This window comes from Trematomus bernacchii, unplaced genomic scaffold (assembly GCF_902827165.1).
Source record: "Trematomus bernacchii unplaced genomic scaffold, fTreBer1.1, whole genome shotgun sequence".
Lineage (NCBI taxonomy): Eukaryota > Metazoa > Chordata > Actinopteri > Perciformes > Nototheniidae > Trematomus > Trematomus bernacchii.
The window spans coordinates 1,750,948-1,768,323 of NW_022987728.1; the positions used below are offsets into that span (position 1 = coordinate 1,750,948).

General features: G+C 37.8%; 1 protein-coding gene across 1 annotated transcript; it reads right to left on the reverse strand.

The window, feature by feature from the left end:
• Positions 1 to 354: 354 nt before the first annotated feature.
• On the reverse strand, positions 355 to 16,981 carry LOC117494632 (macrophage mannose receptor 1-like). The gene is made up of 5 exons (XM_034145565.1): positions 16,935 to 16,981; positions 15,432 to 15,472; positions 2,202 to 2,603; positions 1,568 to 1,891; positions 355 to 1,178 (listed from the first exon to the last, which is right to left on the reverse strand). The coding sequence occupies exons 2-5, from the start codon at positions 15,463 to 15,465 to the stop codon at positions 841 to 843; spliced, it is 1,098 nt and encodes a 365-aa protein (XP_034001456.1). The 5' UTR covers positions 15,466 to 15,472; positions 16,935 to 16,981; the 3' UTR covers positions 355 to 840.
• Between the last annotated feature and the right edge of the window lie 395 nt (positions 16,982 to 17,376).

Genomic DNA, 17,376 nt, shown 5'->3' on the forward strand with positions numbered 1-17,376 from the left:
GCAGGCACCAACAGAAGAGCTGGTTCAACTGCGTCCTCTAGTGTTGAAAGATAACCACAACAACAAAAACATCTTCCACTTCTATGACTCATTCCTGTTTACTTTGGGTGCATTTTGGCAAGCTGCATATTCACTCTAAAAAATCACGAACTACATCTCTCAGTGAACTCAAACACAGTCCTTATTATGTAGTTTGATTTGTAAGAATGACATCTATGGAGAAATCCCTTTCAATTACATACCCATACATTATATATGTGTTTACTGTCAAATAATCACCTCTTAGGTAAATGTAAAACATGACTATTTAAAGCCAGTGGACGAAAGAACCACACCTTGTTTTTGGCTCAGATCGTTTATTCAGTTTTAGACAATTAAACATCCAGTTAAAACTCCATTAAGGTAAACATGACAAAAATAGTGATACACATATTATAACCATCACCACATTTCAACCAAAACTTAAACAAATTCTGAAAAGCAAAACATTATAGATTTGTCTTTTTATATATATTTTCTCATAAACATAAAAGACAACAATTAAAATGAAGATTACAGGTTTCACACTTTAAGAGGATAAATAAACATGTACTCTATGAATAACTACTACAACAAAAACATATCAAGTCATTCAGATGTTCACAGAGGCAAACACATGTTAAATTTAGTGTCGCCCATTTTTCTCAAGTTCTAATCCTCAGTTAGTAATCTGTTAGTAATTTAGTTTCTCCCCTCTTCAGGCTGTGATTTCTATATTTGAACTAGAGCCATTCAATAAACCCAGAGAGCAGACACATATTAGAGAAGAGTGAGCTTGTTGCAGTAAATATACCAATGGGTTTACTTAGCGCAGATGAAATGAAACTTTTCACTGTCAGCCTTTTTGTACCACTTTCCATCTCTCTTCATCGCGACAGCACTGTCACAACGAACAGTCTTTTTTTTGGGGGTCAAGTTGGGATTGCAGACCGAACGATCACTGACCCTGAAAGACAGATCCAGAGTGCAGGTGTAGCGCATTCCCAGCCAGACGAACTCAGTGTCGGCCATCTTGGCTCTCTTTTGGACCCATCTCTGCTGGTGACGGTCAGTGATGGAGACCAGGACACGGTGGTTCTTTCTGCAGTAAGTCAGGGCCTCATCCCAAGTCTTCTTCACTTTGATCAGGATCACTTTGTCTGTAATTGAAATGGATAATAGTTTTGAGTCAAAGTAACCACTTATTGCAAGTTATCATAATAAAAGAACTCTCAACTATATAAACATAGCACCTTTCATTCAATCATAATTTCGATCAGAAATAAATAAAAGTAAAGGATGTGGTACCTGATGTAAAAGCCAGGCGAAAAAGATGTTAGGAGAAAGAAAAAAAAAGACTGTGATATTCAAACTTTCAGGTCTGTCCTGGTTTTATAATTGTAATTAAATCATCTTTTATACATAGTAGGAATAAACACATAATCCAATTATTTGTATATAATACATATCTTCACCACTGAAGTAAATTCAACATACCTTTATGAATATATAACTAAAAAATAAAAAATAAAATACTTGAAAAACTCACCGTCATAGCAGTAGAAGGGTTTTTCATATGTGCAATTGTCGGAGCTCCATTTTCCATTTGGCGTAGTCATAGCACAAGTCTTTGAGGCTTCATCTTTAAATGAGTCCGGATCCCAGTGTCTGAAAGAGACGTTCTTCCCATCTGACCAGCTCCAGATCTCTCTGAACAGGCCGATCCACAAGTAAGAAGAGCTATACTGTTCGTTGAATTCATTGATCTGTGTGATTCCACTGATCAGGTCAGTGTGATGTTCTCTGCAGTAGCTCTGAGCCTGAAGCCAGTTCTTTGGTTCATCAATTACAAAGTATTTCTGTGGCCCTGTTTCTGTGAGAATAAAAGACACATTTTATAAGTTTTGATGAACACTATCTCACTTAATTTTTCAGATTGATGAAAGTGTTTAGTATAATAATTTAGATTGCATAATCAAAAAATAGGCCTATACTTGAATATTAAGATGTATTTTAACAAGTAGAATTGTATCCAATTACCAATAATGTTTTGTTCAAGGAAAAAAGCAAAAACATTTTTCATTTTCATTTAACTCTACAGTGTACAACACGTGAGTTATCTGTCAACTATTGTTACACAGTATGATATGATTGATATAGCGTTAATAGTGACATATACTCACCATTGTAGCAGATAAACTTTTTAGGGATGCGAGAACAATGGTCATCGTACCATTTTTGGGAGGGTTTAATCACCACACAGTTCTCAGGATCGTCACCTAGATTGTTCGGCTCATTTGTATGCCATTCAGGTCCACATCCTGGATCACATTCTGTAGGATTGTACTTCTCCCCCGGCAGAGACCAGTGCCACTCTTTAATATCTCTTTCATTGATGCTCCTCAGTCCAATCCAGGCGTCTGTAGTCTGTGAAGAGTTAGTCAGTCTCTCCACGTCTCTCATGTCAGACACTGTGGCCAGGTCAGTGAAATGCTCTCTGCAATAACTCTGGGCTTCCTCCCAGGTCTTTCCCTCTTGAATGAAGTGGTACTCATAGAGGTCACATGTGAAGAAGGAACACTGACTTAAAAACAGAGACCATTCTGCAGTGATGGAGCTGACAGTATGACAAGCAGCTGATCATTAAATCAAACTCATGAGTACTAAAATCACCCCCACCACTTACACCATCCCCTTCATCTTAATGGAGCTCTGAGTTCACTTATTTCACTTTTTATTATTATGAAGAGTGAGCAGTTTCATGACTCCAGATGTGATTTAATTTAAAATCCACTTACCCATCAGAATGAGCACAAACAGACTCCACTGCATCTTTGCTCTGTTAGATGAAACCAACATTGTTAGTGTACAGTGATCATTTACAAATCGTATAAATTATGTCAGTTACATTTAAATTATTTAAAAAACCTAATGGGTCAGTCAAATGACCAGAAACACAGACTGCACCACTCCCTTCAGTGCAGCAGTTTAATGAGGAAGTTCATGTTAAGGAAATGCAAATTCTGAGCAGCACCAGCAGTAACAGGCACACACCACCAGGCTGTCAGGAGGCTGAACTCTCTCTCCCCCCCCCCCCTCCCATCTCTCCCCTCTCTCTGTCCCTCTCTATCTCACCTCTCCACCCTGCCCCCACTGGACCTGGACTTTAACACACCCCCACACACCCAGACACAAAAAATCCAGCACCAGTCACTTTTACGCTGCTATGGAAATATTTTGCACTCTCATTTGCACTATGTACATCATCTTTGTTAATATATATATATATCCTGCTTACTTGAAGTAAACGGTTATTTTGTGTTTTTTTGTAATTATTGAGTGTTCTTGTATTTGAATGTGTTATTTTATACCTCGGGACTGTGGGAAACAGTATTTCGATCTTTCTGTGTGTGCAAACATATTTTGAGATTGACAATAAAGTTGACTTTGACTTGACTTGACCATAACATTTATTTTTAGCACATGGAAATGTCTCATTTCAATGAAACACCATTTGCAAACTAAACAATAACTTTATAGTGCCACACAACAGGTCGAGGCTATGAGTACTGATATGTTGCTGGTGATATATTTTGTAGATTATTTATTCACATTACAATGTACTCCTACTATCAGTGACAGAAACTGAAATTCTAGCTTCATTAAATTGTGTATTGTTGTTTTTATAAGCTCGATTAAAAGATGTGTGCTCATTATTTTATTAGGGGTGAACTTACTCTAACGAAAATTAAGTTGTGTTTATTTGAACTGAGAGTGAGATTGCTGTGTATACACATCGTCTCCAATAAAACATTTAAGATTTACCACCGTTTTTTAAAGCAGGAAAATAGTGGGGTTTTCAGCCCTGAGTAATGTCTACAGGACAGGCTGCATACATCGCCCACAAAGCTCTAAAAACCTAACATGAACCTGAAAGGTAAAACTCAGGGCAAAACATATCTACTAGACTCAGACTGTTTTGTTTTCATTATAAATGTCCAGCGTTCTTGGTAAAGTCCCCACCCTTTGTAAAAAAAAAAAGTTTCAAAGTGAACATTAGATAAAGTTTATTATTCAAAATAAACACTGAGTTTTTTAATCAAAAAATAAACATTTCAAGTGATTTCAAGAGAAACAAATGATTTAAGGGAATAAATGAACATAATAGGGTTTCAGATTTCATTACTTCTGATTGAGATGTGATTCATTAAATGTTCCTCCCCTTTGGAAAATATTCTGAAGGAGAATATCTTTCTCAAAAATAAACAAAATATGAAAATGACTGAACAGAATCACACTTACTTCTCCTGAGTCGTCCTGTCAGCTGCTTCTCTCTCCGTCTCTCTCGATGTGCTGGTGAAGACTCAGATATCCACGTGGTCGCTGCTCTCTTTGAGCCACCTTTGGGCAAACATTTGAATATTAAAATTCAGATGACAAAGAGGTCTGTCATGGTTGATATAGGATTCATTGAAGGAAAGAATATTAATTAAATGCAACAGGGAAAAAAGTTGAACACACTTCCTTGTTGACTGTCTGACACACGGAAAGAAAGGTACCATTCCAAAATATGCACTAATGAGAACTATTGCATGTTTATATTTTTATATTTTTGTTAGGATATTGCTTGTTACCATATGTCAAACAGCTTTAAGAGAACATTCCGGCTGTATTTGAGCCCCTCATATTACAAGTGTGTCAAAATTATTTGAATTTCAGTCACATAGTTGATTTATTCTGAAACACAAGTCAAAAACATTATCTCTTTGTTGTCTCTATTCTTATGAGTCTGTCCATCCAGCTATTTCATTCATGTGAATGCTATATCTCAGGAGAACGTGAGGAATTCATTCAAGTCTTGCACAATCTTCCACTTGGACTCAAGGATGAATCCATTTCTGTCACATGTTTGACCTTTGATTGTGGTCAAAAGGCCAAAAGTCTCTGTGACCTCACAAAACACGATTTTGTGGCCGTAGCAAGAATTATTATGTTAGCTATGACAATGTCACTCAACTTTCCGATAGGATAAAATTATGAATCGATGACATTTTGTACAGACATGGATGTAAACTGCTACATGACTGGTTGGCAGAAGCACACAAGTTCCAGACGGTAACTCCAGTTTCCGTTTCAATGGGAGAACTTTTTAGTGCTCTTAATAGCATACATTTTATTGAACTAGGATATTCAAATAAATGTGCAGGCATTTTATACACCAATAACTATTCAATAGTATTATCCTAAAGTATATCAAGATCAGTAAATAGCAATAATCGTGCATAAACAAGATTCTTTTGAGAAACAATTTCTCAAAACAAATAGGACCAAGTGTAAGTCAGTGTGGGATACCTTAAAAAAAACCTTAAGACTTGATATGGAACGATTGGAAACTATTGTCTGAATTCTACAAGAAAGATAGTGATAACAACCACTTATTAAACTGGTAATTGTCTAGCTTCACAGATCATGTTTAAAGTAAAATATTAAATATAAATATACATAATACAGTAGGGATTGCGGACTGATCCAGCCAGGCCATGTACAGAGCACTGGGGCAGTCGCTGTGTGGCACAGGAAGGCTCCCGGAATATTAACATCACATTTACATGAACATATCAAAACAGCACAACAAGAACAAAGACTGCTCTTACTTGACTTAGGAGGAAACATATCACAAGTCAAATGAGTGCACGCTATGGTTTGCAGCACAGCTAAACAGACCTATCCCATATTTCTCTCCTATTTGAATAACTCTGCCATGGCAACAATCACAGTGGCCTCCTTTTTAATACAATTTGGCATCGATGTTTTCATGTCCTTATTCTGATAAAGAGGCCTGAATACATGTTTCACCTGCTCTATATTTCATGTTTAATACAAAGCCTTTGACTTAACTTAAAGAGAACAAGATCAAAATAACTCACAACTTCCTTCCTGTGTTCTCTTGGCACTTAAAAGCAGCCCAACTGTTAAATTAATATTCACACCAACGTAGTGGTCTGAAATCTCCCAAAAAGTACAAGTATGAGCAAATGCTAATGCAAGGTTTGGTCCATTAGTTCAAAGGAAGAGAAATCTTAACGCATACGATAACACTTGAATTAGAATTACTGCACACACAGGTACACAAACTCACACCAGGAGTAAACAGTGCTTTGTTTATGGATATCTTGCTTGTTTTTCTTATTCCACTAATATGTACTGTACCTTTGAGTTTCAGAATACTCGTTGATCACTGAGACAACAAACCAAGAACTGGATGGGACACACACACACACACACACACACACACACACACACACACACACACACACACACACACACACACACACACACACACACACACACACACACACACACACACACACACACACACACACACACCATGTTTACATCACTTCAGAGGCCTGTACTACGAAGCCGGTTCAACCTAACCTGGATATGTTTGAGTTAGCCGGTTGGCTCAATCCAAAACATACGCGCTCTCGCTAAGCTGTACTACGACGCTGGTTATCAAGTGGATCGCTCAAGCCAGCCGTGTCCTATCTAGTTAGGTGCGCGTTTACATGAAAGGGGTGGTATTTGGAGCATTCGACCAATCTCAAACATGGACAAGCGTACTGACAGCGCAGCGTCATACTTCCTGAATGAAAAGTGAACTTTAATATAAGTCAAATATGAAGAAGTTAAACTTTAAACATCCATGACTTAAACACTTTATCCAGCATAAAAGCCACATAGCTGCACCTGCAAGGTGAATACAGCTGGTAAAATAAAAAGTGTTTGAATGCGTACATTAACAGGTTTATGAAATCACTGCCCCGTCCAAGACACGAGTGGATCTGACTTTAATTAGGAGAATTTGACTCGAGTGTTTCATCAACTTAATGTGTTGCTTAAAATAATACTTCTGCATACAGTATGTGACACTGTGAGTGTTGCACGGCCAGATACGGCTCAAGAAGCTGACTCAGATAAGGAAATATATGATACATTATGATGTGATATGATATGAATGATAATGGGACACATCGAGTGCCGCGGACTGTACTTAATGTTACTCTGATCCGGTTACTTATGTCGTGGCAGATATTTAAGTAAGCTTTCTTAACGCTAATATTATAATAGTTTGATTGCTCTGAAGATGGGAGGGGATATTCTATTAATGTTCACGTTCACACAGTCAGTTGATTTTTGCCGACCGTCTTCCCTGCAACGGCAGTTTTTCTGTATTTCCTCTATCCTGTAATATGACTTGATAGCTTTAAACTCCGCACACGGAGCTCTGATTGGTCAGCAGGCGGTGCTTTCACTGAGTTGATCTCTTAGCCTGCCACCTAACCTGCTCCGGAGCAGGTTTGCCGCTCAGCATAAGTTACCATGGAAATCTAGCCCGCTAAAAAGAGAACCAGCGTCGTAGGACCGGAAAGCCCGAGATTTCCCTGAAGTTAGCCGGCTAAGAGAAAATCCAGCTTCGTAGTACAGGCCTCTGGGGACATTACATTGACTTACGTGCATTTCCAGGAAACTTATCCTAACCTTAACCATAACCAACACATGCCTAACCCTAACCCTAACCCTTACCCTTAACCTTACCCTAACCCTAACCCTAACTTCAGTCAGTGACTGCGGGTCTGAAACCTACAACATTACAGAATATATAGATCATTCATAAATCCCGTCTCCAAACTCCACCCTAGCTACATCCAGGACACATATCACTTTGTTAATAAAATAAAAAACCTCCCCATTCCCAGTCACACCCTTCTTTTTTCTTTAGATATAGACTCCTTATACACCAATATTGAAACTCCACTTGGCCTCTCTGCACTTCAACACACCTTTAATAAATACCCAAACCCAGCCAGACCCGACAGTCACATCCTCCAGTTACTCCACCTCACCCTCACCCGCAATGATTTTGTTTTTAATAGTAACCAGTACCTCCAGCTGTGCGGTTGTGCTATGGGCCACAAGTATGCTCCCGCGTATGCGGACATATACCTGGCCCATTGGGAGGAAACGGCCTTCATCAAGCTCACCCTCAAACCCCTCCTTTATCACCGGTACCTGGACGACATCTTCGGCCTATGGCACCACTCCACCGATGACTTCACGACTTTCATGGACACACTCAACTCTCATCACCCTAAAATAACACTCAAACATACCCTTCAACCCCTCACAGTAGAGTTCCTGGACACCTGCGTCTTCATCCAGCGACCTGACCAAAACACTGTCCACCAAAGTGATTTTTAAAGACACGGACCGACATGCACTCCTCCATAGGACCAGCTACCACCCGAAGCATACGTACAGAGGCTTAATCAAATCCCAGCTGATCCGCTTCCACAGGATCTGTACCTTTGCGGAGGATGTGGAGGAGGCTACCCAGCTAGAAATTCTTTGTTCTAAAGATATTCTGAGAATGTTACATTCATTGTTCTAGGAATGTTTTCAGCGGGAAGTTTTCTTTTGGTTCCCAGAACGTTCTTCTGAAAGGTAGGATAACGTTCTCTAAAAACATTCTTAAAATGTTTGGTGATAACCTTCCTAAAATGTTTTTGATAACATTGTTAGAACATTATGCCCTACTATTCTTAAAACGTTTTCAGCAGAAGCTTTTATTTTGGTTCCCAGAATGTTCTTCTGAAAGGTAGGATAACGTTCTCTAAAAACATTCTTAAAATGTTTTTGATAACATTGTTAGAACATTATGCCCTACTGTTCTTAAAACGTTTTCAGCTGCAAGTTAGATTTTTTATGTTGCCAGAATGTTATTATTTTAGAGAACGATAACATGCTTTATGTTTAAAACATTATGCAATTGTTCTGTGGTAACAATTTACTACAATATTTTTACATTATTAGAACATAAAGACATAATATTCCTGTGATTGTTCAACTCAAAATTCCTGGGTAACTGGACTGACCACTGTGGTCATTAGGATGATTTTGATAGTTTACTTAGCTATTGGAATTTGACTATTAACACATGTAAAAGGATGACTCGGAATCAGCTGGTGAAAGTAACATTTGTTTATTAGAAAAGGGGAGCTGTGAGTGGAGGTTGGTTATGGCAGCAGTGGGAAACAGTTGTTCCAGGGTGGGTAGAGAGGCCTGGCTGGCCTTGGGAGTGGGGAAGGCCTTGGATTCCTCCTGGGAGAGACATAAAAATGAGTGTGAGGCAAAAGCAGGCAAAGTTGTCAAAGAATATGCTGGCAAAAAGCTAGAGCGGCACGCAACAAACCGTTCACGGCAACAATCCGGCAGGGAATGAGTGCAGGCTGCAGGCTTTCATAGTGTGGCTGATGAGCAGGTTGCAGGTGTGGTTGATTGGAGATTGCTCCCAGCCGTGTCGAGCAGACCAGCAGGCAGGTGGGGGGAGAGAGACACACACAGTAGAAATAAACACATACAAACACAAACAGGGGTTTAAGGGACGGGCAGTGATAGTCGGTCCGTTCTTCTATATGTCTGTCTTTGGATTTCTAAGTGTTATTCGATCCATATGACAATAGAGATATGTGCATAAACAACAAAACACTTATAATGTATAATGTGTAATGTTCGAACAATGTTATCACCAAACATTTTAAGAATGTTTTTAGAGAACGTTATCCTACCTTTCAGAAGTACATTCTAGGAACCAAAATAAAACTTCTCGATTAAACCATTCCTAGAACAATGAATGGTAACATTCTCAGAATGTTTTTAGAACCAACAATGTCTAGCTGGGAACTCAGACATGCCTACGCAAACATACAATATCATGAATTACATGCTTGTTTGTTTTTTAAAAAGGAAAATATGGTGACATCAGATTTTTTTTAAACATCCTTTTCAAACAAATGCAACACGTTTGTATTTTAAAGCGCACTACAAATAAATCTGACGTTGACCATGACCGTGTTAATATTTCGCATCACAGGAACGTTTTATAAAAAAAGAATAACATCCTGAAAACATTATCCAAATGTTGCTTTCAAAATGTTCTTCATTTGTTATCATGTAACATTGAGGGAATGTTTTATAAAGAACATCTTTAATGTGTTACCCCAACAACGTCCAAAACACATCCTTAGAATGTTGCAGGCAAAACGTTCCACCTTTGTTAACATATCACATTAAAGGAACGTTTTATAAAACACTTTCTGTCATCTCAGGCCTCAATAACATCCTCAAAACATCCTCTGAATGTTGCAGTTAAAACGCTATGTCTTAGTTAACCTTAAACCTTATAGGAACATTATTTGAAAAAATAAACATCCTAAAAAGGTTCTTTGAACATCAGATGAAAACGTTTCTTTAAAACCTTATTAGAACCAATAGGTAACGTTAGCCAAAGTTGTGAGAACGTTCCCCGCTAGCTGGGTACCCGGACCCTCTTCAGTGCGGACTGCGACGCGCTGAGGAGGTGTCGGCTGATCTCCGCCTACCGCAGGAATAAGAACCTTAAAGACCTTATTGTTTTATGTTTCATGTGGAACCTATTTGCTGCAGGTCTCCCTTGAAAAAGAGATCTATGATCTCAATGGGACCAATCTGGTTAAATAAAGGTTTGAAATGAAATGAACATCCAAGAATGCGGTTTATGCCGTCAGGTGCAGGGCCTGCCACAAGCTCTATGTGGGGGAGACGCGGCATGAGATCAGCCTCAGGATAAAACAACACTTATGTAGAATAAATAGCGGTTACGGTACGAGCGTTCTCTACCTTCATTTTAAACTCCACGGCCCAGAGAACCTCCAGTCTTTGGGCTTGGAGAGCAGCGGGAGCTGGACCACGGCACAGAGACGGGCAGCGGAGAGGAGGTGGATTCATCGCCTCAAAACGATAGACCCTACAGGCCTCAGTTAAAAATATCAGTGATGGGTCTGCCTCCTTTTTATCAGATGGTTTTTAAATCTCTTTTACACATTTAAAAAAAAAAGATACTTACCTTTTTTAAGACTTGCAACTTAACAGGTCCCTCCTGTCCTCCCGACGTGTGCTTCTCCCCTCCGGATGCTTTTAGACCCCCTCTCTGCGGTGATGGCAAACCAGAAGTTCCACCCTATTTTATATTTTATATACATTACCTAAGGGTATTGCGTTTGAAATTAACTATCTAATTATTTATTTATCAATGTATTATTTATTTATATTGTAGTATTTATCTGTGTATTATTTATTTTTTAATACATATTTCCTATCATTATTTTTATAAATCCTCCTCATCTGGACTCCTTTATGATTTTTGAAATGCATGGGTTTCTTTGTTTATTATTATTATTATTATTATTATTATTATTATTATTATTATTATTATTATTATTATTATTATTATTATTATTATTATTATTATTATTATTATTATTACTATTACTACCATTTTATATATTTTTCTTACATTTTATATTATTATTTACATTTGACATGTCACAGTTTATTTCATGGTTGTACTGTATTGCATGTTTTCTTATGTCATTAGGTTCCAAATGAGGAGATTATATATTTTATTATTTTTTATATATTATTAATCCCCGTTTCCTGTTTAAACATTGTTTATATTGTATAGTTATTACTTTCCATTTTTAAATGGATGTTGGAGCCCCCCGCAGGGAAACACCCTGAAATAAACCCTTAATAAAGTATTTTTAAACATCATCCGAGGCGTGTCCCATGTCTCAGCTGCACCACCTCTCTAGACCTCGGCCTGGGTTATAAACACTTTTAGGGACACTTGGTTGACTTTATTTTAAGATATTTCCCCTCCCTGTGTGCCTACTAACCCGTGTGTATTTTATATTTTATATTTTACATATTTGTTTTATATTATACATATTTTAACATTTTGGGTTGATGTGATTTTTATTACCAGCACTTATTTTTAAAAGCACTTTTATGTATTTATTTTATCATTTTTTAACACTAATTTTACCTGCATGCCGATTTTAAACAAAGGTCCTTTTAGCCAGATGTTTTTTAACCCACTTACCAGGTCTTTTACCAGATGCTGTGGGACGCAGCCTCGGACACTCCACCGGGGGAGACTCCCTCCGGGGGGGCAGGAGTACAGGTTTTAACCCCGCCGCATACGCTCTGTGCTGCAGCCACTGCTCTCTTTTATCCCTTTTATTCCATTTTTTAAAACATTTTTAACCCAGACCAAACAGGGCTTTTATAAACTTTTATTGATTTTACTACAGGAGTTTTTAAATAGGTTTTTAAACACAAAATATTTACCCGAGAGCCCGTGCACCACGCTGCGCTATGGAGCGCCGCACATTCCCCAAAACCCTAACCCTTACCCTAAACCTAACCGAGTCTTCACCCTAAAATGAATGATTCCCCTCATGGGGACCTCCATTATGTCCCCATGAGTCCCAGTCCCCACACGTGATTGTGTAAACAACTTTAGGTCCCCACAAGGATAGTAATACAAAGTCACACACACACACACACACACACACACACACACACACACACACACACATTATATGATGGATACCTGAACAAATGTAAAATGTCATAACATAGTTGGTTATTAACATATTGTTATCGTCCAATGAATAATTTATTTCTAGCAGTTGTTCTTGAATCACTGTTCTTATAGTGGGCCAATCCCAACGACAGCAGGCACCAACAGAAGAGCTGGTTCAACTGCGTCCTCTAGTGTTGAAAGATAACCACAACAACAAAAACATCTTCCACTTCTATGACTCATTCCTGTTTTACTTACGGTGCATTTTGACAAGCTGCATATTCACTCTAAAAAATCATGAACTACATCTCTCAGTGAACTCAGACACAGTCCTCATTATGTAGTTTGATTTGTAAGAATGACTGCTATGGAGAAATCCCTTTCAATTACATACCCATACATTATATATGTGTTTACTGTCAAATAATCACCTCTTAGGTAAATGTAAAACATGACTATTTAAAGCCAGTGGACGAAAGAACCACACCTTGTTTTTGGGTCAGATCGTTTATTCAGTTTTAGACAATTAAACATCCAGTTAAAACTCCATTAAGGTAAATATGACAAAAATAGTGATACACATTATATAACCATCACCACATTTCAACCAAAACTTAAACAAATTCTGAAAAGCAAAACATTATAGATTTGTCTTTTTATATATATTTTCTCATAAACATAGAAGACAACAATTAAAATGAAGATTACAGGTTTCACACTTTAAGAGGATAAATAAACATGTACTCTATGAATAACTACTACAACAAAAACATATCAAGTAATTCAGATGTTCACAGAGGCAAACACATGTTAAATTTAGTGTCGCCCCTTTTTCTCAATTTCTAATCCTCAGTTAGTAATCTGTTAGTAATTTAGTTTCTCCCCTCTTCAGGCTGTGATTTCTATATTTGAACTAGAGCCATTCAATAAACCCAGAGAGCAGACACATATTAGAGAAGAGTGAGCTTGTTGCAGTAAATATACCAATGGGTTTACTTAGCGCAGATGAAATGAAACTTTTCACTGTCAGCCTTTTTGTACCACTTTCCATCTCTCTTCATCGCGACAGCACTGTCACAACGAACAGTCTTTTTTTTGGGGGTCAAGTTGGGATTGCAGACCGAACGATCACTGACCCTGAAAGAGAGATCCAGAGTGCAGGTGTAGCGCATTCCCAGCCAGACGAACTCAGTGTCGGCCATCTTGGCTCTCTTTTCGACCCATCTCTGCTGGTGACGGTCAGTGATGGAGACCAGGACACGGTGGTTCTTTCTGCAGTAAGTCAGGGCCTCATCCCAAGTCTTCTTCACTTTGATCAGGATCACTTTGTCTGTAATTGAAATGGATAATTGTTTTGAGTCAAAGTAACCACTTATTGCAAGTTATCATAATAAAAGAACTCTCAACTATATAAACATAGCACCTTTCATTCAATCATAATTTCGATCAGAAATAAATAAAAGTAAAGGATGTGGTACCTGATGTAAAAGCCAGGCGAAAAAGATGTTAGGAGAAAGAAAAAAAAAGACTGTGATAATCAAACTTTCAGGTCTGTCCTGGTTTTATAATTGTAATTAAATCATCTTTTATACATAGTAGGAATAAACACATAATCCAATTATTTGTATATAATACATATCTTCACCACTGAAGTAAATTCAACATACCTTTATGAATATATAACTAAAAAATAAAAAATAAAATACTTGAAAAACTCACCGTCATAGCAGTAGAAGGGTTTTTCATATGTGCAATTGTCGGAGCTCCATTTTCCATTTGGCGTAGTCATAGCACAAGTCTTTGAGGCTTCATCTTTAAATGAGTCCGGATCCCAGTGTCTGAAAGAGACGTTCTTCCCATCTGACCAGCTCCAGATCTCTCGGAACAGGCCGATCCACAAGTAAGAAGAGCTATACTGTTCGTTGAATTCATTGATCTGTGTGATTCCACTGATCAGGTCAGTGTGATGTTCTCTGCAGTAGCTCTGAGCCTGAAGCCAGTTCTTTGGTTCATCAATTACAAAGTATTTCTGTGGCCCTGTTTCTGTGGGAATAAAAGACACATTTTATAAGTTTTGATGAACACTATCTCACTTAATTTTTCAGATTGATGAAAGTGTTTAGTATAATAATTTAGATTGCATAATCAAAAAATAGGCCTATACTTGAATATTAAGATGTATTTTAACAAGTAGAATTGTATCCAATTACCAATAATGTTTTGTTCAAGGAAAAAAGCAAAAACATTTTTCATTTTCATTTAACTCTACAGTATACAACACGTGAGTTATCTGTCAACTATTGTTACACAGTATGATATGATTGATATAGCGTTAATAGTGACATATACTCACCATTGTAGCAGATAAACTTTTTAGGGATGCGAGAACAATGGTCATCGTACCATTTTTGGGAGGGTTTAATCACCACACAGTTCTCAGGATCGTCACCTAGATTGTTCGGCTCATCTTTCTCCCATTCTGGCGCACATTCTGTAGGATTGTACTTCTCCCCCGGCAGAGACCAGTGCCACACTTTGATATCTCTTTCATTGATGCTCCTCAGTCCAATCCAGGTGCCTGTAGTCTGTGGAGGGTTAGTCAGTCTCTCCACGTCTCTCATGTCAGACACTGTGGCCAGGTCAGTGAAATGCTCTCTGCAATAACTCTGGGTCTTTCTCTCAGGAATGAAGTGGTACTCATAGAGGTCACATGTGAAGAAGGAACACTGACTTAAAAACAGAGACCATTCTGCAGTGATGGAGCTGACAGTATGACAAGCAGCTGATCATTAAATCAAACTCATGAGTACTAAAATCACCCCCACCACTTACACCATCCCCTTCATCTTAATGGAGCTCTGAGTTCACTTATTCCACTTTTTAATATTATGAAGAGTGAGCAGTTTCATGACTCCAGATGTGATTTAATTTAAAATCCACTTACCCATCAGAATGAGCACAAACAGACTCCACTGCATCTTTGCTCTGTTAGATGAAACCAACATTGTTAGTGTACAGTGATCATTTACAAATCTTATAAATTATGTCAGTTACATTTAAATTATTTAAAAAACCTAATGGGTCAGTCAAATGACCAGAAACACAGACTGCACCACTCCCTTCAGTGCAGCAGTTTAATGAGGAAGTTCATGTTAAGGAAATGCAAATTCTGAGCAGCACCAGCAGTAACAGGCACACACCACCAGGCTGTCAGGAGGCTGAACTCTCTCCCCCCCCCTCCCACCTCTCCCCTCTCTCTGTCCCTCTCTATCTCACCTCTCCACCCTGCCCCCACTGGACCTGGACTTTAACACACCCCCACACACCCAGACACAAAAAATCCAGCACCAGTCACTTTTACGCTGCTATGGAAATATTTTGCACTCTCATTTGCACTATGTACATCATCTTTGTTAATATATATATATATATATATCCTGCTTACTTGAAGTAAACGGTTATTTTGTGTTTTTTTGTAATTATTGAGTGTTCTTGTATTTGAATGTGTTATTTTATACCTCGGGACTGTGGGAAACAGTATTTCGATCTTTCTGTGTGTGCAAACATATTTTGAGATTGACAATAAAGTTGACTTTGACTTGACTTGACCATAACATTTATTTTTAGCACATGGAAATGTCTCATTTCAATGAAACACCATTTGCAAACTAAACAATAACTTTATAGTGCCACACAACAGGTCGAGGCTATGAGTACTGATATGTTGCTGGTGATATATTTTGTAGATTATTTATTCACATTACAATGTACTCCTACTATCAGTGACAGAAACTGAAATTCTAGCTTCATTAAATTGTGTATTGTTGTTTTTATAAGCCCGATTAAAAGATGTGTGCTCATTATTTTATTAGGGGTGAACTTACTCTAATGAAAATTAAGTTGTGTTTATTTGAAATGAGAGTGAGATTGCTGTGTATACACATCGTCTCCAATAAAACATTTAAGATTTACCACCGTTTTTTAAAGCAGGAAAATAGTGGGGTTTTCAGCCCTGAGTAATGTCTACGGGACAGGCTGCATACATCGCCCACAAAGCTCTAAAAACCTAACATGAACCTGAAAGGTAAAACTCAGGGCAAAACATATCCAAGACTCAGACTGTTTTGTTTTCATTATAAATGTCCAGCGTTCTTGGTAAAGTCCCCACCCTTTGTAAAAAAAAAAAGTTTCAAAGTGAACATTAGATAAAGTTTATTATTCAAAATAAACACTGAGTTTTTTAATCAAAAAATAAACATTTCAAGTGATTTCAAGAGAAACAAATGATTTAAGGGAATAAATGAACATAATAGGGTTTTAGATTTCATTACTTCTGATTGAGATGTGATTCATTAAATGTTCCTTCCCTTTGGAAAATATTCTGAAGGAGAATATCTTTCTCAAAAATAAACAAAATATGAAAATGACTGAACAGAATCACACTTACTTCTCCTGAGTCGTCCTGTCAGCTGCTTCTCTCTCTGTCTCTCTCGATGTGCTTGTGAAGACTTAGATATCCACGAGGTCGCTGCTCTCTTTGAGCCACCTTTGGGCAAACATTTGAATATTAAAATTCAGATGTCAAAGAGGTCTGTCATGGTTGATATAGGATTCATTGAAGGAAAGAATATTAATTAAATGCAACAGGGAAAAAAGTTGAACACACTTCCTTGTTGACTGTCTGACACACGGAAAGAAAGGTACCATTCCAAAATATGCACTAATGAGAACTATTGCATGTTTATATTTTTATATTTTTGTTAGGATATTGCTTGTTACCATATGTCAAACAGCTTTAAGAGAACATTCCGGCTGTATTTGAGCCCCTCATATTACAAGTGTGTCAAAATTATTTTAATTTCAGTCACATAGTTGATTTACAGATGGGG